Raw genomic sequence first — 23,160 nt, forward strand, 5'->3', positions numbered from 1 at the left:
TGCCTTTCACCGCAATACCTGACTACTGTATGAAATCCTGGTGCATGCAAGCAAAAGACGATGTAAAATGGATTTCACAGATTCATCCAAAGATCTAAGGCCCTGTTTACATGGTAACGTTTTCTGATGAAAATGGAAAAGTTGAGTTGCGTTTCTACTGTTGGTCTACACGATAACGGCACACATTTTCTCTAAAAATGGCACAATTTGTGAACAGGTTCCAGAGTGTAATAGCTTGAAAACGTCCCAGTCTCCGATATCACGAGATATCAAACTTATCTTGCTGACTCTTTTGACTCTAACGACCGTTCTCTAACAAAGTGCTCATTTACTTCCCCATTTGTGCATGTTGTTGAATTTTAAAGAACATACCACCTACTAGTGGCGTAGTGGGGGACTTACAGCATTTTCATGTCTTTATTGTTGTCGCGTGAACAGAGATTGTAATTAATGTAGATGTGTTAACAGAAACTGACAAAAAAAAACAACGCGTTTTCAATGGATTGCTGTTGTGTTAACAGTAACTAGGTTTCTTTCTCTAACAATGCAACCTGTAACACTCCCTGATCTCTTTTACAAACGGTATTTATTGGACCATGAGTTACTGTGGAAAGATTAGTAATCAAAATCAAACTCTCAATTCAAATAAGTGAATCACAAGCCAAGGACCTTCCAATGAAACTAAAGCTTGTTGTGGGGTAGGGGGAATGTAGCAGAGGAGTTTTACATCAATTCAAGGGAGGCAGGAACAAAACTTATGTGGGTTTGATTAAAACTGAAGAAATAATGTTCTGCTGTGCTTTGGCTTAAACCATGCAGGACTGTAAGCCTTTGCTAGCACCGTTATCCCCGTTTCAAAACTGGGCTAAAGGTTAACACTGCCCAAGAGCCTTACCATGTTCTGCTACAGAATACCAAAGACAAAGCCACACGATTAAAAGAAGAAACTGCATCTGATCTGGACAGATAGATAGACCACATCAGTCATCCAGGACTACCAGCAAAGACTTAATGAGTCTGACTCTTTAGCAATAATTGTACTACTTCTGCACATTAAAACAGTGCCCTTCTAGGCTAAATGAAATCAACAGTGTTGATGTTGGCCTATGTTTTAATTACCACGGGTGATTTGTTACATCTAACCTGTGCCTTCTGATTACTGATTGCAATTTCTTAATTACAATGTTATTTTATTTTAAGCACTAAAACACTTAAAATAAAAAAATGGGGAGAGGACAACATTTACAAACATACACAACTACATCACACCTGCTACAGGTGGCTGTACAGCCAGTAACTTTAAGTAGTAATTTTCTGTATAGCCTTATCACTCTGTAAGGATTCTGGACTTTGACTGAGCCAACTGTATTCTTATCAACTATTCTGATGCAGATTTGCTGCTGTGTTCCAGATAATTTTCCTGTCCTGATTGTAAGTTGAATCTGCAAAGTTTGTCAACTGTTATAATTGCTGACCATGTCTTTCTCTCTGCTAAAAGATGGACTTGGAAAAGGCCTTATAACCTTTTCCAGACTGATTATCAGCAACAGATACCTCTCAAACGTTTTTGTTGACTTCTCTCCATAGCAGCATAGTGCCAAATCTGATGCTTTTATAGTGGTAGACAGACTTACTGATGGTCAGTTATTCAACTGCATGTGATTAGCAGCATCTAGTTGCTTTATACCCTAAATAAACCCCTTGGATGTAGCAAAGGTGTACTGGATCTTTGCACATCTACTGATGTTTGCTGAGAAAAAATGTACTTACTTTCTTGCATTATGTACATAATGCAAGAGAAATCAATATCATGTAAATTTCTTATGCCTGGCTTTGACCACAGTTATGAGAAATCACTAAGTGGTTTTTGTCACACATGTACAAGAAACTGAGCAGACAGTAGTGCAAAGTCAAGATGTGTGTACTTGCCAAGTTACAAAACAGCTTGGTTAATGCGTCGCTGAAAAGTTCATAAATTATGAGCCAACTGCTATTCCTAATAAGGCAAGGCAAAGAATCTATGATCTTTAACGTTCTAAGTTAAGAATTTACAAAATCCAGATTTAATTCAAGGTTTGCATGATCTAAATGAGAGTATGCCAACATGAATTTTTGCTGTGATGCCAGAAAGTCAGAGTGAGCAGCTGATGAATCACCACCTAATTAATTATTGAACACCCCCCCCACACACACACCTAACCTGCCTCTGCTATCATGGTAGCTAGCAACAGTCAAACACGTGATGGGCTGAAAGATCCCTACAACACACACAGAGTTTAGGAGCATGGTTAACAGGAGCAAACATGGGCCTCTTGTGTCTGAGCAGGATGCCTGATGAACCACAGAGGGATTTCAGAGGAAGCAAGCATATTCCCAACACCATCACAGACTAATATGGACCCAAAGGGAATTAGCCAAATATCAACTAACTTACATTGTTGACAAAAACTGAGTGATTTTTATCAGGTGTACCCTTTATCATACAATCGGATTTCTAAAGCACTATGATGGTGTGCTTTACCAGAGCCAGTGACTATTTTGAGCAAAAATAGGATGCCACAGCCCATAAGCTGTAAATCTGACAACAATGCACCTAAACTTTCCCACTTTACTTTAGTACTTTATGTCATGCAGACACATTGTTCTGTCTCCAACACAATATACCCTGCACCAACTGCAGTCTCAACTGTACCATCCCCAGCTACATTAAATATTAAAAAGAAAAAACTAGTCAGTGCATGCCATTTTGGAGACTGTTTCCACACAATAGTGTGATTAATCCAAGTGCTCCTCCTGATTGTTTGCAGCACATAGTGACAGAAGGGACAGGTGAGTCACCGTGGGGCTGCAGGCTGAACACATTGCACTGCAGCACTGCACATCACGACTTGCACACACAGGAGAGGAACAGCAAGAGAGCTAATGGCATGAAATTGGGAATAAAACACTGGATCATGGACACCAACGCACCCAAAGAGAAAAAGGGAGACGCAGTTAAAAGTCAAAATCATTGAAAATTAGAAAACTCAGGACAGAATATATAGGGAACACAGTCAGTAGCATCTGTATCCAACACATCCATCATACCTCAGAGGGTCCTTAAAGCCTTGATATGTATATTCATTTGTCTGCTGTCTGTGTGGAGCGTTCACTCCTCAGTCACCAACTAGTTTAAGACGTATTTATCAGCCTACACAAGGGAGGTGATGTGCCAACTGGCTTTTAGCCCCAGGTGACTGACAGCAACAAATCATACGGAATTTTAGATTTAACTTAAAACACACAAATCTTATATAAAGCTTATTTTAATTCCCACCTAGAAGTTTTGTGTATTAGAATAATCTTGCAGCAAACAAAAGCAAAGAAAAATAATGCTAGCCCACATTAGAAGAAAGGTCATTTTTAAGTGGCTTGAATTAGAAATAAAATCTTCTCAATTTAGTCGAAATGACGATGCAATTTTAACTCTACTCTATAAACATAGGTCAATACAACTGTCCATCCCTGCAAAATGATATTATCATGCTAAGTTAAGCTATCTGCCTGAATGCATTCAGTAGGAGACTGTGTCACTTATCTGAAACAGGTTAGGATAACTTGATTCTGATTTTTTCTTTCTTAATAAAAAAATTCTAGACACTCAAAAAAAATTTCTATACTCAGGGTTTTTTTCCATACTTATCCAGACTTGGAAAATGATTAATAAAGTACCACTGTTTTCCAGACTTTTTAAGACTGCATAACAACCCTATGGCTTATTAAAAGCCACAAAGCACCAATGTAGGCCAACTGATCTATGCTTAATCAAGATCTGAAGTTTGTTTTTTGCATTGCATGTTTAAACTAAAGCAGTTTTAAGGCAATGGTGTATGACACCATTTATAGAAAGGGCAATCAAAGTGCTTTAAACGTACACAAAGCATTATTAAAATCAAGTTTCCTAAGTACGCAGGAAAGCCTTTTAAAAATTCACAGTATCTATGGATACAAATGTGACTTACATTTTCCTTTAAACCGTAGTGCAGAATAACCTGTCCTGTAAATTTTAATGGTCTAAGCGCAACTGTCATTTTCAAAATAACTTGACAAACAATGCTTCTTACAATTTTAGAGTATTTCTTAATGAATGATACTTGTCCTATTGTATAGTGCTCACAGAGGCAAAAAATGCTTTTAAGTTTTTTGGGTTTTTTTACTGGAAAATAACATGCGTGTGATTTTCTCAGTAATGAAGCAAGGTTGCCCAACCAGCGCTTTGAACTGCCCAGTGAACTAGATGTGCCACGACTAATATTTTACCAGCACGTTTTCCGTAGCTGGTTGTGTCTTGTCAAAGCAGGATGTGTTGCTGATGTTAAGCTGGACTGGTCTCCCCTGAGGTCACCCCCCTGAGCGGGCTGAGAGTGACCCTCGACACCCGGTCAATGATTACCCCTGAGAGAAGTCTGAGAAGCCTTCTGTGATCTGAAGCAGCTTTTCCATGGGTCCAGTCAGGTCAACAGAAACAGAAAAGTTTTAAATGCTCCATGTTAGCTTAGCATTAGACCTCCAGTGAAGGAGCAGGTTTGTAACTCCAAAACTTGTCACTCTTTAAAATGATAACACATTTAAAATTTGATGGCTTGACTAGATGTTATTCTAACAAACTCATGGGATAATAATGGTCATGTTTTGCTATTGTCAAGTTAACATGAGCATGAGCAAAATGATCATTTAGTGCGCTAGAACTACCAACTACAGTTGTCAAATTAGGAATGGCATGTCTGTTAAGCAGTGGCGTGTGTTAATATCAAGCAAATGGTCTGTTTAACGACCCAGCTAACGTTCGCTCGTTGAATGGACAAACTGTGCAAAACCCATTTGAAAACTAGAATGAAATTTAGTGTGTATATATTTGCCTAAGATAACATTGTTATAACTGTAAAAAATGATCTGTTAGCTTATTTTAGAAGCAGGTGGAATAACTGTTGTTTCTGTTAAAATTAAATGAATCAAACCATGTTGCGAATTTTTATGAAATGTTGCTAAATTTGTTTAGAAATGCTGCAATACTGTGATATTCTTACAATTTCACACTGGACCATGCTTGCAGGCAACTGTTGTTTTTTGTAACCACACTTGGGGGGTCCAATAATTTGACCTTCCGTATGTATACTTTTGCAATTTTGGTGTTTTAGTAGTTTTTTTTTAAAGCAAAAAGGACTCTTCTGCAAATTGTTTAAACAATGATTTATATAAATTTTCTGCAATTAATTTATGGTATACTGTAAAGAATTTTTTTAGATGACTCCAATAAAAAACATGTATATTGGTCATAATAATCATGTTTCACAAAAGTCAAGTGTTTTAAATAGGGATCAGAACCACAATCAATCCAAAAAGTGTGTTTCAGTCTTCAGAAAATAAAACAAATTTAATATATCTTACTTTTATGTTGTATACTATTTATTTATATTGTTTACCTCCACATTTCATCAAAACAACTACATGGGAAATTAACTATACTTAAGGACATTGGTTTGAAATGTTTAGTTTGAGAGAAAAAAACAGATGTTTTTTGGGATGAAAATGCATAACAAAAGTAAGAAATAGGGGTAAGATTTGATGAAAGGATGTGTAGTAAACTGGTTATAACACACTATTAATGTCACAATCACAAGGTGACAGTAATTCACTAAGTTGTTTTCCATCCAAGATGGGGTGGGGACGTAAGACAGGCGTACTAAAACACATCCTAAAGAACTTTGATTCATGTCTGTTTCTGCCTGTGCAGTTGTCAGGATACAGGTTGCAATCAGCAAATTGGTGACACTAAAAAAAAATTAAACAAGGCATAGACCAAAATGACAGAATGCATTCAAACCAAGAGGAACAGTGAAATATTTTCAGTACTTCAAAACATTTTGCCACCTAATTTTGACCATGTTTATATTCTCTTGGAAACACAGCATCATATTATTAGTCTTGTCGATGAAATTTTAAGATCTATTCATAAATGTTTCTAAAATGTTTTCATTTTGCTTAGAAAATGTGGTGTTAGTTTGCAGGTAATCATTTAATGAACCTTCTATGACATGCTTCAATGCAAATCTTAAGTGTCTTTCCTACCAACTACTTATTACTCCACCAGAGACCAAAGCAATAAAGTTTCCATTGTAAGAAGACCAACTTAAAAGGTTTGAACCAAATATTTCTCTTTCAGTTATGATTTACAGGCCTGACTCAACCTTTTTATGTTGACCTACATTTGACATGGACTTACTCATCAATAAAAGCAGAGGAACAGTTGGTGCACAAAAAGATTTCAAAATGAACTTAATAAATCTTAATATGCTCCAAGACATCACTGAAATTAGCCTCTTTGATGACTAACTTTAACATGCGCTGCATTGCTAAGGATCTTTATGTTCTCTGTCCATTAAAAACCAAAACACAAATGACGTCAACAGCAGCATCTGCAGGAACATGTTGTCAAAGACTTTGTGATTTTGTAAGCAACATTTTTCAAATACTAAAGTTGCAGCAACTTCAGGAAACCACCCGAAGCAACAGCAGATTATGTGAGACTAACCTGCAATTATCAAACTTATGTTTTGATTGACAAAGAACTGAGCCAATTCTCAAAACCTGAAGAAACGATGACAATGACATATTACAACAAATTTAGAAAGTAGTTTGTGTCATTTGGCAGATAAATCATGAGATATTACTCTAGAGGGTGTGAATTCTGCAAATATTACCAGAAAAAGTCTTAAAAAAGTAACAAGCTAAGTATGTTGGAAAGACAAATCCTGCCTTGGTTAGTAGAAATGAAAGATAAGCCCAAACAAACATCATTTATTTTAATATGCATGGAGGTGTATGTGGGAAACAGATAAGAAGGAAAAAAGGAGGCAAAACTGTGGCGTGCTTGTATACTGTGTGCATGTGTGTGAGGGAACTGAAGAGACAGCCAGAGGAGGAAGCAGTCACATGTTAGGAGGAGGAAGAGCAGGAAGAAGGAGGCGAGACAGCCCGTCCCTCCTCTACGTCATGGTGACGCCTCCCTCCGCCCCTCCCTCCACTACAGCTTACATGACTGCAGCAGAGCAGTTCTGTAACACCAGTCACGAGGATAGAGTACTACAATAACCAGCCGGCAGGGGCAAGTGTGTCTTTCACACGCACAAACCAAACACACACACAGTGAGTGACGTGGAGTAAAAGAAAGCCATAAGTCCGCCTTAATAACCAGGAGTAAATATTAACATATTAGTGTGCCGCTTGCAGTATAAATAACCTTATAAGACTACACATAAACTACGGACTTCACACTGTGATACGATGCATAGCTTTATTCTGTTTCTGACTTAAGTTTGTCTTCCCTCTTCTGTGCCAGTTGAGGACTTAGCAGCAATCCAGCATTAAAGGCCTCAGAGTAAAGGGCTGCATAGACTTAACAGCATGTCTATTTCCATCTGAGTACTTCTCTCCCTCGCAGTTGTCCCATTTACATTCCACATCCACCTCTTTATTGGATCTGCACAGCATGATTATGCTGTTGTTTTATAGTCACATCTTTCTGAATCGAAGTGTGTATTAGGTGTCTTTGTCATTATTTAGCCCCCTTTCACTCAGTAAGGTATGCATTCTCAAATCCCTTCTGCTGGTTGACTAATGTTTGGTTGTGTTAGTTTGCCAAGGAGAGGTGATGTTTTTACACAGAAATGATTCAGTCCACCAATTTGGACTTTTTTAGGGAGTACACCGAGTCTTATTCAAAGCAGCAGTAACCTGATACACAATGGCGTTGTTCAATTTGATTGATAAGGCTCACCACCCACAGCACCACTTCATTTGGGGAGGCACAAGGAAAATTAAAACAAAACTCCATCATTTACAACCTGAATAGGTCTTCTATCCCAATTTTACATAACTGGTCAGTGAGGAGGGGTGCCCCCTGTATTGTGTATATTGTAAGTAGTGTAGGATAGCATGGCTGTACATTGCTGATGGGTAATTACACAGAACGTATTATCTAATTAAAGGTTTCTGATTTGGAACTAAAAAAGGAATCATCTGTTTTTACTTGTTTGAGGTAAATCTTAACTGGATTATTTTAAAATGGGAAGTTTTTTTTTTTTTGTGATCAGCTCTTTTGACATCTGATGCTATGAAGCATTATATTACAATATTATTGTTTAATACAGTGTTAATAATACTGGTTGCATATTACAGATGTATTTCCCTACTGTCTGCCTTTTTCATGACCATGATATTTCCCACCATGCTTCCTGAGCTTTAGCATTTCAGTCACTCAGATCTAGATCAGGTATAAAGGACAGTAAAGTCAAATCAGTCTATATCATTATAATCAGACAGTGCCCCTCTTATTAAAATCTCTACCAAATTTGCACATCTAGAGACTGTTTCTGGCTTTTCTTTGTAAAATATCTCAAATTCAGTCAGATTTGATAAAGAGCATCTGTGAACATCAGTTTTCAAGTCTTTGCAGACTTTTTTTCATTTGGATTTAGGTCTCGTTTCTATCTGGGCCATTCTAGTACATGAATATTGTACCTCTGTTTATATGTCTGGGGTTGTTGCTCAACTGGAAGGTGAACCTTACCGCTGTATCTAGCACTGTATTCAACTACTTCCATCCTCCCACCAACTCTGTAAAGCTTTTCTGTCCCTACTATGCAAAATGCAAAAGCATCATGCTGACTCCACCGTGTTTCAAAGTTCAGTACTAGTCAGTCCTTGGACCACGTCTTATAGATACTAATCTGTGCAGACCAGGAACATCCCAAAAGGAGCTGCAGTTTTGGATTTGACAGCCATCCAGCTGTCACAATCTCAACCTTGTGAAAATTACTCAAATCCTTACATCCATTTTTCCAACTTTGAGGAGAAATGTCTCCTAATATATCCCACCCACTTATGGGCATCATGATGAAAAGATAATCATAGTAATTCACAACGCCAGTCGGTGTTCTACCTCATATAAGGATTATTGGCAGGCAGTTTGAATGTGTGGCACATGAAATATGATACCTACCAAATATTACAGTGCTTGGAAATTGAGATATTGCATACATTGACACTGCATGATGAAAGTGATTCAATATATTGTGCAGCTGTGCTGCAGACCCATTTTAAAAGCTAAATAGGTGATCAATTCCTGTGAGAATACATGGATTTTGTAGCTGGGTTATGTGTAACATTATATTCCGCAATATAACAGAGGCATTTTTTTTGCATTCTCTTATTTCCCCTTAATATGCACCACATTAAGAAGGCTCACAGCTACCGTATATATTATGTGGAGGCAAATGTCACTGCTGCAACTTATAAATAGCCCACAGTCTCCTTACATCCCTCCACGCACTGTTTTCAACCTGCTCGGGCTGCCAATCAGCTGTGACAAGCCCCCGACCACCACCACCACCAAGAGCAACACCGACATCTCCCACCCACACGCACGGAGCATCATATCCCGCGATGCATCATCCAGAGCAAAAACAATCGCCGCAATGCAATTATGTCACGCTGATGCGGATCCTGGATTGACGGTGTCAGACACATGAGGGGGGCTTTTCTTGCAGACAACCTGGAGGGGTGATCAATCTTCGGGTGTTGCATCTTTAAATTAGAGTCGAATCTGCAAATTTTCTCAGATAACTTGACAATTGGAGCCCCCTTTAAAGCGCAGACCATCCACCCTCCACCCCCTTACGGACCCCCCTTAACCAGAAACACAATCAGTTAACAGGCTGTCATAATCATCACCCTTTCAGACAAACAATCCAAGAATCGAGTAGATCTCAGTCAGGGTTTCACCCAGACGCGTTTTGTAACCGTTCCCAAGCGATTACGCAAACCATTACAAAATGAAAAAAAAAAAAAAAAAAAAAAAACTTTCTCATCTGACCCAGAACCCTGGCTGCTTTTCTCCCTGCAGGGTTTGGGGTACAAAGTCTAATAATAATGAGCTGGCCGTACAGGCATCGTGGGAACGGTGTAGCTCAACTTTGGAGCGCCCCGATCAGCCAGCAGAGATCCGAAGCTGGAGATGCAAAGATCTCCCAGCGCTCTAAACCCATCATGCCGTGGCAATCAGCTTAATAATAAAGTGGATGAATAACATTACACAGAACTAATGTGTTGCAGTGCCGCAGGCGACCTCTAAATAAATTTGATTAGTATTAAAAGGGAAACAAGGGTTGCAACACATGAATTAAAAAAATTTCACACATTTAAAAAAACAACACTCGAGAAGCCAATTATTACGTCTACATATCATAATAATCTTCCGGCTTTGTCCACGCGTGAAGAAGCGCACCACGTGTTCGTCACCAGCACTGAAATTAAAACTTCCCTCAAGAATACGTCTAAAGTTTCCAAAGCGCCCCTCTGCATACCAAATAATCCGAGCAGCAGCACACCGGCTGCTTTCCACTTTCAGCACTAACACCAAAACACTTATCCGTTTTCATCCATAAAATTCCCTTATTGTCGATGGATGATGACATTTTCTCCAAGACACGTGAAAGCCAGACGTTAAGTCACTGTAGATATCCACACAGACACACACACGCGGTCACACACGCATGTAGAGTGAGAAGCCGGCTTGCACTGTGCCGGGGAGATGCTGCTGAGCAGCCCAGAGAGCGGCTCCCATCAGCCGGGCACAGCGTGCACTATGGCCGGCGAGGTGCACTGACGCGCCCCGCTCTGCAAAGCTTGACGTCCCGTGTAACCTGCAAGGCCGGGATCTTACCTGGCTGCCGGAGTTTTCTGTCAGGTAACTGAAGACAAAGGACGAGAGTTCCTCATCTAATAGTGGAGCGCAGTCCGCCATCTTCTAGTGAATGAGGAGCTACGGAGTCAGAGAGCGGAGTATAGGAGGAGGAGGAGTGAGAGAGGGCCGACTGTAGAGGGCGCATCTATTTACACATCAAGACAAACACACATTAAAAGACATGCGGCTCTTCAAAAGCGGTCTCCGCGAAGGGCCAGGGGTCAATGTATGGATTCCCGCAGTTAAATGAGGAGTGCTTCACTGCGATGTCACTGTCCCAAGTATAATAAAGATGTGTTTATACAAATGCAATGCTGGGTGTTGTTGAAACTCTATCAATATACAAGAAAAACAATATAATATTAATAGGTGATTCTGCTATAATCATAATAAATTTTAAACACAAAGTCCTCAAAACGGAAACTGTTTAAAATTTATTGTTGTTTTTTTTTTGTATAGGTACACATTTTCTGAACCTTATTTATGGTATTAAACCTGGTCAATATGAAGAAAATGCTTTCTGCAACATATCCAACAGTTTACAGCAGTTAAATGTACTAATATAAAACTGATGTAGTTGAATTAGATAAAACAGCTACACACCAATCAGGCCTAACATTATGACAGCCCTGCCTAATAGTGGGTGTGTCCATCTTTTGCTGCAAAAACAGCCCAGGCACGGAATCCGCTTGACCAGGGGTGCCCAATTCCAGATTCAGAGAGCTACTGTCCTGCAAATTTGTGATGCATCCTTTCTCCACATACCTGAATCAAACAAATGGCTCATAACCAGGCCTCTGCAGAGCTGAAGGACATGCTGATTACACAATTCAACAATTTAATGCAGGTGTGTTGGAGCATGGTTGCATCTAAAAGTTGCCGGATAGTAGTTCTCGAGGACTGGAGTTGAGCAACCCTGCGCTACCCTGCGGCAGACCCTTTAAATTGTGTAGGTTCTGATGTGGGGCCTGAAAGGATCAAGTCTGTTGGTCAGTACATCTGAGAGATGCCCAACACCTCAAATCATTCTAGTGCTCATCAAACCATTCCTGAACCATTTTCTTTCTTTGTGGCACTGAGTCTTATCCTGCTGCAAGGCCGTTGGGGAATACTGTTTCCAGGATAGTCTGCAACAATGCTTAGTTAGGTGGCACCGTGTCAAAGTAACCTCTACACTGATTGCAGGACAGAAGGTATTGCAGCAGTGCATTCCCCAAAGGCTCAGACCACCTCCACTGGCTTGTCTCCATCTCATTTTGCATTGTGGTAAGCAACACACACACACACACACATCAGGCATGATTCATTAAAGCTGGTCACTTTTTTCCTTTGCTTCATGGTCTAGTTCTGATGCCAACATGACCATTGTGGGTATTTTCGGCAATGGACACAGCTCTGAATAGGCACCTTAACTGGTCCGCAACTGTGCTACCCCATATGCAACAAACGTTTAAGCAACTGTGTATTCTGACCACTTCCTATCAGAACCAGCATTACCTTCTTTAGCAAGTCTGTTGGACTGCACCACACAAGCCAGCCTTTGCTCCCCACATGCATTATGACTGTCACCTATCCGCCACGATTCCTTCCTTGGACCACATATGATAGATCTTGTTCACTGCAGTCCAGGAACACCCTACAAGGGCTGTAGTTGTGGAGATACTCTGATAATTTAGCCATCACAATTTTTTTCCCCACACAGTGTATCTGATATACAAGTATGACACGGCAGCGCAGTACTTGTAGTCCATAGCCATTCTCAAGCATTTTCAATAGTACGGCAGCGATATCATTGGTCACAGGGGGGACTCACAAGCGAAGAGCGCCAGGTTGAGTCTCCAGACACTCCACCTCAGTCTCTCTTTAACAGCTGGCATATTATGATCTACCGGAAGTAACAGAAATTACACTCTGAACGCGATGAATGATAAAACTGAAGTGGTAAAAATGGAGGCGCTAAAATCAAGGCAGTGAATGAAAACAGGCAATGTTAAATTTGATAACCTTAATATTTATAACATTTATATTTACCATGTTATCATTTTAATGACCTCCAAATTCACGGATTCTACTTTTCACAGAGGCGGAAAATAATCACGTTTGTTTTTTACAGCACTCAGTTTTACCATGTTCAGTATTTCACATTATCAGCTCATTTCGAGTTATTTTTTGTTGTAACTTTGACCCCTCACACTTATACAATACAATACAATGCAATACAAACACTAAAATACAACTTAATTTATAAAGGACTTTAAAAATAACATTGATGACCAATTTCCTGTACCAATTCTTGTAAAAGCATAAAATAAAGCACAAAAATACAAAGACTTAAATGTTCTAACAAGCATAAAAATATTAAAATCATTAAAACAGTAACAATATTGACCAGTTAAAAAAACAATAACAGTTAATAAAACAATAACAGCCAACATCTCAAACTGAGTTAAAAGCAAAAGAGAAAAAATGTGTTAGATTTAAAAACAGGAAGTGAGTTGGCCTGTCTGACATGCAACAGCAGCTCCTTCCACAGTTTGGGGACAGCTACGTATACGCGGTCACCTCTGCATCTCCTCTTTGACTTTGACTTTTGACACTGTTGGATGACCAACAGTGACCGATCTGGCGAGCTCAGTGAGCGTGAGGGAGCATAGAGCTGGATCTGGTCAGACAGACCATGTAAACATTTCAAAACAAATAAATGAACTTTAAAATCAATCCAGAAACACAATGGAAGCCATTGTAGTGATGCTAAAACAGGAGTGATGTGTTTCCTTGTCAAAATCATTCAAATCCTTAGGCTCTCCAATTTTTACTGCAAGTAAAACATTAACTTATAGGACGTAACCTCCCCTTGCTTCCAAAATACTATACCCACTAACCAGTACCATAATGAAAAGATAATCAGCTTACTTTAACTGTCAGTATTCAGAATTCTATGCCTAATTAGTTAATAAATTACTTGAAACATGAATTTGATTTGTAGTCTTACCATTGAAACTAAAAAAACAGCAAATTAACACCAAACTATAATGTGCAACCGAAGCAATAAGGTGCTTTTATTAAGGGCATTGTCTTGTTCTCACACAGAAAAACGAGGAGCTGATCAGTAAAGACATGGATTGTACAGTTGAAAACTCTTCAAACAGTCTGCTTTTGTCTCCGATCCACAGCTTTAAGTGACAAAATCCTCTTTCTGTTGCTGGGAAACAGCAACATCGACGCCTGTCAGTCATTTATTCCAGCACAGCTGACGTTCTGTGAAACTGTTCTAAGCATGTAGTGTTCGTTTTCTTCCATTTCGTATGTAAGCCAAAATATGTCATTTTGTCTTTATCTGAGGAGAGGAGAGTTTGTTGTGCCCCATATGGCTACATTGTTTCATAATTTACTTTTAACAATAGCTTTCTTCTCATCACTCTTCTAACAAACCTTTATGGCCTTCACAGAACACCTGTATTTATGCTAAGATTAAATTACACTCAGGTGGACTCTATTCAATAATTAGATGATCTCTGAAAGCAGTTGGTTGCACTGGATTTTATTCAGGGCTATCAAAGTAAAAGCAATAGCAGCTGAATATAAATTCATGTCACACATTTCCAATTTATATTTGTAAAAAGATTTGGAAAACCATTTAACTATCTTTCTACTTCACAATTATGTGCTGATTTGTGTCGCTCTATCATTTAAAATCCAGATGAAATACATTGTACATTGTAGATGGGGTTGTAACGTAATTAAAGGTGAGAAAGTTAGCAAGAAACTAAAATACAATTTTTTAAATGCAATGTCACAGTAATTTTAGTTTTGTCATTGCCTTTTGTTTTCATGTAATTGTTTATGATTTGATAATGAAAGCAATGTTTTTGGCCTGAATTAACCAACTTAGCTTTCAACCTGACACCTAGCCTGAAGCAAAACAGCATGTTCGAGTAAATCGCACCTTGAATACAAACAGTTGGTTGAAATTGATGACTTAATTCTTTGCAGTTTCATCTGGCAGTTTGTTGACAAGCGTCTGCACACACAAAGAAATATGGGTTGAAAACAGATTCTATCCTTTGTGATCAGAGGCAAGCCTACATCTTAATCCTTTATAGTTATATAATCAGTGGATGAGTTCATTGCAGCACATGCCTTAAATTGATCCAGAGCTGTTTCTCTTTACTTAATAATGGTAACATCCAGGTTATGCTCTGCTTGTTGTTTTTCCGATGTCCCTGAACACATAACAGCCTTGTATTTTACATCAGTATCTGTAATGGCAATTTATTACCAGAGCTGACGCAAATATGTTGATTATACCACAAAAAACACAAAGTTATCTGCATTAAGATGAAGAAACTAGAAAAAAAACACGTGTTGCCTTATTAGAACCAGTAAAAGCAATTACCTAAACTAGGCCAGCTCCTTCGATACAGTCAACAATCCACAATTGTACACTCCCACTACACGCTCTTTAGTGGGATATTTTTACTATGAGTTTCTGGAATTGTGTCAGATCCAGATGCAGAGCAGAGTGGAAAATATACCTCAGCATTCGCTTGCTGGCACCACTAACCGTATGTTATTGCTGTGCAGCAGTAAGTAGTTTTCTTTAAAGGCAAGTTTGTGTTTTGTTATTAGTCAGGGAAAAAAACTAACAACACAAAGTAGTTTTCCTTAAAATGTTCCAGGTAAAATAGTCACATTGGACAGTAATTCCTTTATAAAAAAGGTGTTTTGCAGAATCCAATTTTTATAAAGAAAAAGGTTGTCAACAAATTTGACCCTGAAGAATAATGGGGAGCAGCTCAGTTAAAAGTAGCTGCTGCATCTTTGAATAAATAACTAACTTTGACTGCACTGTTCAATGGTTAGGATTAATTGGAATGTATGTACCTGACTGTTGTGAAGTGCCTTGAGACAACATGTGTTGTGAATTGGCGCTATATAAATAAAACTGAATTGAATTGAATTGAATCAACCACTACGTCTGACGAAACGATCACCTGGCAGACAGACCTATGAGTCCTTATGAGTCCCATCACGTAACCCCACCATGTATTTGCAGTAAAACCTGTACCATCACTTTCAGTTCAGTTAAAACCACAGTCACTGGTAGATCACATGACTATTTAAGGAAATAGAAGCACAATACAACAAGTACTTATTTTACAAGTATACACATAGAGCAGTCACACTGACTCTGGTTCAGACAAGTAAGTTTTAAACAACTCAAATACATCTTAAATACCTCAGACTCTGCATTGAAATCTCCCATATATCTCATTTGCCATAGTGTTTATTAATGCAAGCTGATCAGGTGTTTTTGTGCCTCCTGTGATGTCATTGGCCCAAACATACACAAAGCAAAATGAGCACTTTTGTTTTCTAGTGAAATCCTGCTGTGGATAAACACATTTCATTATCCAGCTCTGCTTTTTTTGTCTGCACATTTGTTAGTGAAACAAACAAATACACAACTGGATAGTATCTTAATAAATACTCTGTCTACTGTTTCCATCCTATGCAGTCTATTATTTTGTGAATTGATGATCAGCACAGATTACATAGAAAGGCTCACGTCCACCCCCCGGCCGTTCTATGACTCCACCGTGCGTCTCTCCTCCATCCAATAAGCGTCAGATCCACATGTGTCTTCAATCAATCATCCTCCGAGGCTTCGCTTTTAAGGATCTCCAGTCATGGATTCCCCGCTCTTCAGCTGAGCTTCGACCCTCCTCCGCCCCACCTCCACCATCTCCCTTCCATACTCCTCCCGGCTCCCTTACCTTCTTAGGCCTCCAGTCTTGGATCCCAAGTGGGGAAGACTCATCTAATTCTAAGCCTAAGATGTTAATTCAAGCTCATGTCATTCTCAGCATGCATGTCTTCCTCCGGGGTCAGAGCGCCAAAGATATTAACTTTTAACAATAAACTTCTCTAATCGCCATCTTATGTCTTATTGTGAGTCTTCACAGGTTGAATTGTTAATTAACCAAATAAACAGTTTCAACCTGTGTGCATTTTGTTTCAAGAAAATGCCATTAACAAGAGGCTGATGGGTTTCATACACACAGTATATATTAGAACAACTCCTCTCAACTTATTGCAGAAACAACATATCTACTAATGGTGGTAGTTTTTAAAACGCAGCTTATAAAAACAAAGGAAACAGACTTAAACAAATAGGATTTGTCTCCACTTGCCACATTATTTAACTGTATTACAACATCAGTTAAATAACTGGCCAAGACTTTACAAGTTGAGTCAAGTGGCACACAGCAAAACCTCTTAACTTCCTGTTACATCAACACAGTTGTAAAAATAACATTCTTTGTCTTTTACTTTGATGCTTAGCTATTTTAGTTTTATCCTGAGCAGAAATGTGGAACCAAATGAAATTTTTTAATAGCTAGTTCAGTTTTGCATGTTTTTAGGTCATTAAATCACTTGGTGAAGACAGTGAATGACTAAGGACTTATCAACCACCATGAGAGCGGGCACTGGGATCATGTTTTACAACCATGGGAGCAGGAAATAGTACCTTCTCCTCGTGCACAGGGAATCACAATTGCCATTTTTTCCCCGCACAGTGTATCTGATATACAAGCAAGGGTCTTAGCTGTGTTGCTGAAAGAAACTGCTGCCTCATTAATGTCCTCATCATGAATGAGAAACTCATGCACATTTATTTATTTTAGTAGTTAAAAATATAATATAGTTTTACACAGTGATATAGTAAATAAAAATATATATATTATGAATTATTACTTTAATTTACTTTGTATTTGTCTTCTATGTTTAACTCATTTGATAATCCAAAACATTTAAGTGTGACAAGAAAGGTATAACATAAAAAATCTGTAAGGGGCAAATGCTTTACTGTATTTGGAAATAGGCTGGACCTATTTTTTCCTTAAAATGTCTCAAAAATGTGTTTGTTGTGAATTTGGGCTCCATAAACAAAAATAAATTTCACTGCATTAATCTTTGATCCATATGGAAATAGAAACTTAAGATAGAGAATTCTTTTCACAGTACTGGTCTGTTAAGCTTTGTCAACATGTGAGTCCCATGGGGTTTTTGGGTCGGAGGGGATTGCGTGGTTCATGTATGTACTATTACTAAAGGTGATGATATATATGCCTTTAAAGAAACATGGGTCTAAATGTGCCACTGTTATCCCGTTAGGTCTTGGGCAGTCTTAACACCTGGAGGTGTAACAAAGTGAAGGTATGACAGATCGACTGTGAGAGCAGGGGGACATTTTGTGAGTTACATATTCTAATCTTTATGTTGTTGTATAACTAAAAGACTCAATGGCAATTTTATCTTGATGTACAACATTATTCATTCCTCATGCGGATTTCACCACCCACTGGCTGACACATTACACAACATATTATTACGTTTCTTGTGGGCATGAAAAGGCTTTAGGAAATAATGATGGTAATGACAACAACAACAATGTAAATATGAAAATACAAACTGTGATGAGGTCATGTTGGACCTAATGTTTTAGGTATGCTTCAGGAGCACTAAACTAATGATATAAGTCAGAACAAGTGAAAAACAACTGAAGAATTTCTTCTTCACGGTGTTTTGTCAGTAGTGTTTAGAAGAAGAAGCCAGCATAGCTGAAATGCCATCAAAGTCCTCCCAGTCACTTTCTGGTGATGTCCTGATCTAATAATACTGCATTTAAGTGTCTTTAAAGAGCAGGCCCCCTGTTAACTCCCTGAACCTAAAACACAGTCAGTGAGGTCAACCACAGACCTCATAACCTTCAACTTCAAAACATCTATAACACAAGAAGGAATTACAGCAGCACAATTTAATTGGGGAATCTATAAAGATGGAGAAGAAGACAGAGGAACTAAACAGCGCAGAAAGATCTCTTGTACTTACTTTCATAAAATGTTCCAAAAATAACTGTGGACTATTTCTTTGTTTTTAAAAGTTTTCTGTGTACAAAACATATGAGCTAAACAGCAAAGAAGGGAAATAAAATATGTTGTGAGAACATGAAACCTAGAGGATCTTTACAAAAGTATCTTGTAGCCAAAAAAAATCTCTGCTCACGATGACAAACAGGCAATAAGCTACAGTAACCAGGACAACATTATTGCCTTCCTATTTTACACTAAGCTGTGACCCAGCACAGCAAACACCAAAAACAATCAATACCACTGAAATATAAACGCTGTGTGTGTCTCACTCATATCCAGACTATTTAAATAGACATTTCACAGATTTTTATCCTCAGGTCATGCATTCCCAGTCTAAGCTCATGATCTCAGGTCAGGCTATCATTGAGCCAGACTGGTTTGTGTGACGTGGTCCTCAACATAACTGCTGTATTTCCTTTAAGTAGACTTTTTAGCTGCACTCAAGCTAATGTTGTTAGCTGCTTCTGTACCTTAATGTGCAAATTAGAAAAAAAATGTAAACTCCTGAACTCTCTAATGTTACTGCAATGGTTCAGGCTGACCTCAGATAGCTTCAGGTTTAAAAGGACATTCCAGGAGCTACACTTTCCTACTAAGAAGGAACAAAAGCTCAAAAGGGATCTTATTATAATGATTTTTTTATTTCTATTAAATAATGCATGCAAACACAATTTGATGTGTTTCCCCATTTTTGAACTCACGAAATTGTGTATGCCTGTACACTCTTTTCATTTGTCCGTCCGTCCATCCATCCATCCATCCATTGATTCTGATTCTGCCTACTTCCTGCTTGCATTAGGTTCCTCCATCACCATGTCATGACATTCAGGGTATTTCATGTGCTTGAACCCAAGAGCTTTTAAAGAAAAAGAAAAGCAAGTTGTTTGAGTTATTCTTACTCTGAAAGTATTTTATGGTGTAATTGAACATTTACATTACATTAAAGCTACTTATAATATAGACAATTTGATAAAACTGAGGAATAAGAAAACATTGTTGCAGTAAAAAAAAAAGGTTGTCATGTCAAAAATGCAACTTTGTAAAACTTTCTTATGATCTCATTCATCAATTATTTTCAATTTAACACAGAAATAACTTACAGCTTTTCGCATGTGTGAGCCCAAAATGCACTAAAATTAAATCAAAAACTGCTTGAGAACCCAGGATTTTTGGAACTATTGGAATTATTAGAAAATGTATGAAAAATGGAAAATTATCTATTAAACTTCCCATTGGTGATGTTAATTTATTATTAGAAATAGCTCTTCTGATCATTACTGGAAAAGAGCTAAGGATGGAAAAGGTGGGAATGCAAGCATGAGATTTTAGTCTATTAATATTGTATTACAGATTTTAAAATTATATATTTTGAATAAAACTCGATGAGTCTACAAAGAGTTCTGACAAGCATTAGTGTTATGTCTAAATTTCATGGCACAATGATCAATAGTCACATTGTGTCCTGGGGACATGTAATTTCAGCATGCACCCCTGACTTGATGGATAAAAGTAAATGAGGAACTGTCAACCTAAATCACCCAAATAATTCTGATATGTTTGGATTTCTTTACAGACAAATCTACAGCTGTGTCATCTGAGCTTTATTAAAGGTTCAAAAATAGAATATTGTGTGAGCAAAATGACATAATGGATAATTTGTAGAGATTTATTTAGTTAGGTAGAACGGGGAAATGTAAATTACATCTTGACAGAATCAAAAAGGTCATTCTAAGATTTTCTCTTTTTTATCCACATGTAGGTATCTGCAGTAACAAGTGGAGGTTAAAGCAGAAGTGGCCAATGACTGCAAGTCTTTTTTAAAGTGAATGATTCAAAGCAGTCCAAAGAGTAGAGTACTGCATTGGAACCCTACATAACTCTACATGCGCAGTATCCCTTGTCAGTATGAGCCGTGATTCCGTTTTACAATAACAATGGTTCTGCCAGCCCTCAAATCTGTTGCACATGCAGAAAACAAGTCATTATGGTCTTTTCGGGAAGTACAAGAGCCCACAACCAAAAAAACACCCACAACAGAAAAAAGAAGCCCAACTGTTTGCGTTGACTGTTTTATGACTTTGAGATCAAATACAGTCAGTGAGGAGCTGTAAAGAATCCCGTCATGTAAGAAGGATGTTCCAAATATAACCATCCAAGATATATGAATTAATTGGCTCATTCTAAACAGACTGCCTGCAGTCCATGAGGCAGCCAATAGCCAGAATGTCACACTCTCTTACACTGCATTCCCACCTCGGCAACACAGATTTAGTTTCCGCAGGAATGAGGTGAAACACTGTTCACAAAATTAAGAACCAAGGATGCTGATAATCTTATTCCATTATCACGATTATGTGGATTGTAAAGGTTAGAGTGAACATCCAAACTCACAAAGCTGAATTCTTTAAACCCCTCAATCTGACATCAGACAAATCTAAAACAGGCACAGTGTGTTGCCTTGTTCCATTGCTGCCCTGTAATTGCAGCTTGCAGCAAATAAAGAATTCAAGCTCTAGTACACTTCACATCAAAAAGCAGCCGTCCAGATCAACCTTTAGGTTTGCATCCACTGAGCTAGTTGTAGGTCACAGAAACATTGACTGCAGACATCTACAGAATGGGCTATAACAATGTGAATAATAGCTATAAATTACTTAAACCATTTTTGGGGTCATTACTGATCAGTCAGAGCTTCGCTGTACATACGGTGAATAACCTTATGACAGATGTCTTTCTCAGGTTGCAGAGTTTGAATCAGACCTGAGCTGGAATAACCTTTATTTTTATTTGTTATTGCAATTGTACACTCCAATGAAATGTGTCCTCTGCATTTAACCAATCCCATAGCACCCATAGATCAAGAGTTGCAAGTACCCGGTTCAAACTGGGATTCAAACCAGATACTTGCAGCCTCCTTAGAGCAGAATGTGCTGCTCTAACTACCACTCCCCAGTAGAGGGGCCTCAGCTAAAATTCTGTGTAGGGTTGCATACAACCTTGGGCCAGCCATGCTTAAAGGACATACTGTACAGTTTTTGACTGTACATAAAGTAAGAGCTACACATGTTTCTCCAAAGACACCTGTGGTCTCAAGTAAGTAAGTAAGTAAGTAAAATTTTATTTATATAGCACCTCTCAAGACACAGATCACAAAGTGCTTCACAACACTAATACAAAGTACAATTGGAATAATATATTTATAAATGTAAAATAGAAGATAAGATAAAATCAAAAATAAACTAACCAAACGCAAGCCTAAAAAAATGAGTTTTTAGCTGTTTTTTAAAAGACACCACCGAATCCGCAGTCCTTATACACAAGGGGATAGAGTTCCAGAGTCGGGGAGCTACTGTTGCAAAAGCTCTATCACCCTTAGTTTTCAGCCTTGTGTGATGTACAGCCAGTAGGACTTTATCGCATGACCTCAGAGACCTGGGGGGATTGTACGGATATAAGAGTTCACTGATATAAGTTGGGGCTTGACCATGAAGACCTCTATAAGTCAGGACCAGAATCTTAAACTGAGCTCTGAATTTAATGGGGAGCCAGTGCAGCTGGATGAGTAACGGTGTGGAGTGGGAATACTTAGAAGATTTTGTCAGAAGTCTAGCAGCAGCATTCTGAACAACCTGAAGACGTTCCAGGGAGTTTTTGCTAAGACAGGTAAATAAAGCATTACAGTAATCCAAACGTGAGGAAATGAATGCATGGATAGTAATCTCAAGTTCAGAACATGACACAATGGGACTTAACTTAGCAAGGTTACGTAAATGATAAAAACAAGAGTGAACCAGAGATTTGATGTGGGTATCTAAGGAGAAAGCAGAGTCAAAGGTTACACCAAGGTTCCTGATGGAAGATTTAGCAAATTTGCCAAGAGGACCAAGAGCTTCCATTATCCTGGGTATAAATCTATCAGGGGCACAAACAAGGACTTCAGTTTTTTCATCATTAAGTTGGAGAAAGTTATCAGCCATCCAACTTTTGATAGATTCAAAACATACAATCAGCAACTGTAACTTAAAAACATGTTCAGGCTTAAAGGAAATATACAACTGAATATTGTCAGCATAACAGTGATAAGAAATGCCCTCAAAAGTGCTCAGGATATGCTGTAAAGGAAGCAAATACAATAAAAATAACAAGGGCCCTAGGACAGAACCTTGGGGGACACCACAAGAAAGGGAGGCCGGAGAGGACCTGTACCTAGAGGCAGCCACACAGAAGCATCGTTCAGATAGATATGAAGTGAACCACTCTAAAGCAGAACCAGATACACCCACCCAATGTCTCAGCCTATCGAGCAAGATATGATGGTCAACAGTATCGAAGGCAGAAGTAAGGTCCAACATCAGCACAGCAGAACACTCTCCTGCATCACTACGCAACAAGATATTGCTAGAAACTCTAACAAGAGCTGTTTCTGTGGAATGAAACTTA

The 23,160-nt window shown here is 38.4% G+C and overlaps 1 protein-coding gene across 1 annotated transcript in view; it reads right to left on the bottom strand.

Moving 5' to 3' along the window:
* Positions 1–11,024, bottom strand: part of ppargc1b (peroxisome proliferator-activated receptor gamma, coactivator 1 beta) — a 110,434-nt gene extending 99,410 nt beyond the window's left edge. Inside the window, exon 1 of the mRNA XM_047353847.1 lies at positions 10,763–11,024. Coding sequence (XP_047209803.1) covers positions 10,763–10,843 — 81 coding nt within the window. The 5' untranslated portion in view covers positions 10,844–11,024. The remainder of the gene's footprint in view (positions 1–10,762) is intronic.
* Positions 11,025–23,160: the final 12,136 nt, after the last annotated feature.

This window comes from Girardinichthys multiradiatus, chromosome 23, assembly GCF_021462225.1.
Source record: "Girardinichthys multiradiatus isolate DD_20200921_A chromosome 23, DD_fGirMul_XY1, whole genome shotgun sequence".
NCBI lineage: Eukaryota > Metazoa > Chordata > Actinopteri > Cyprinodontiformes > Goodeidae > Girardinichthys > Girardinichthys multiradiatus.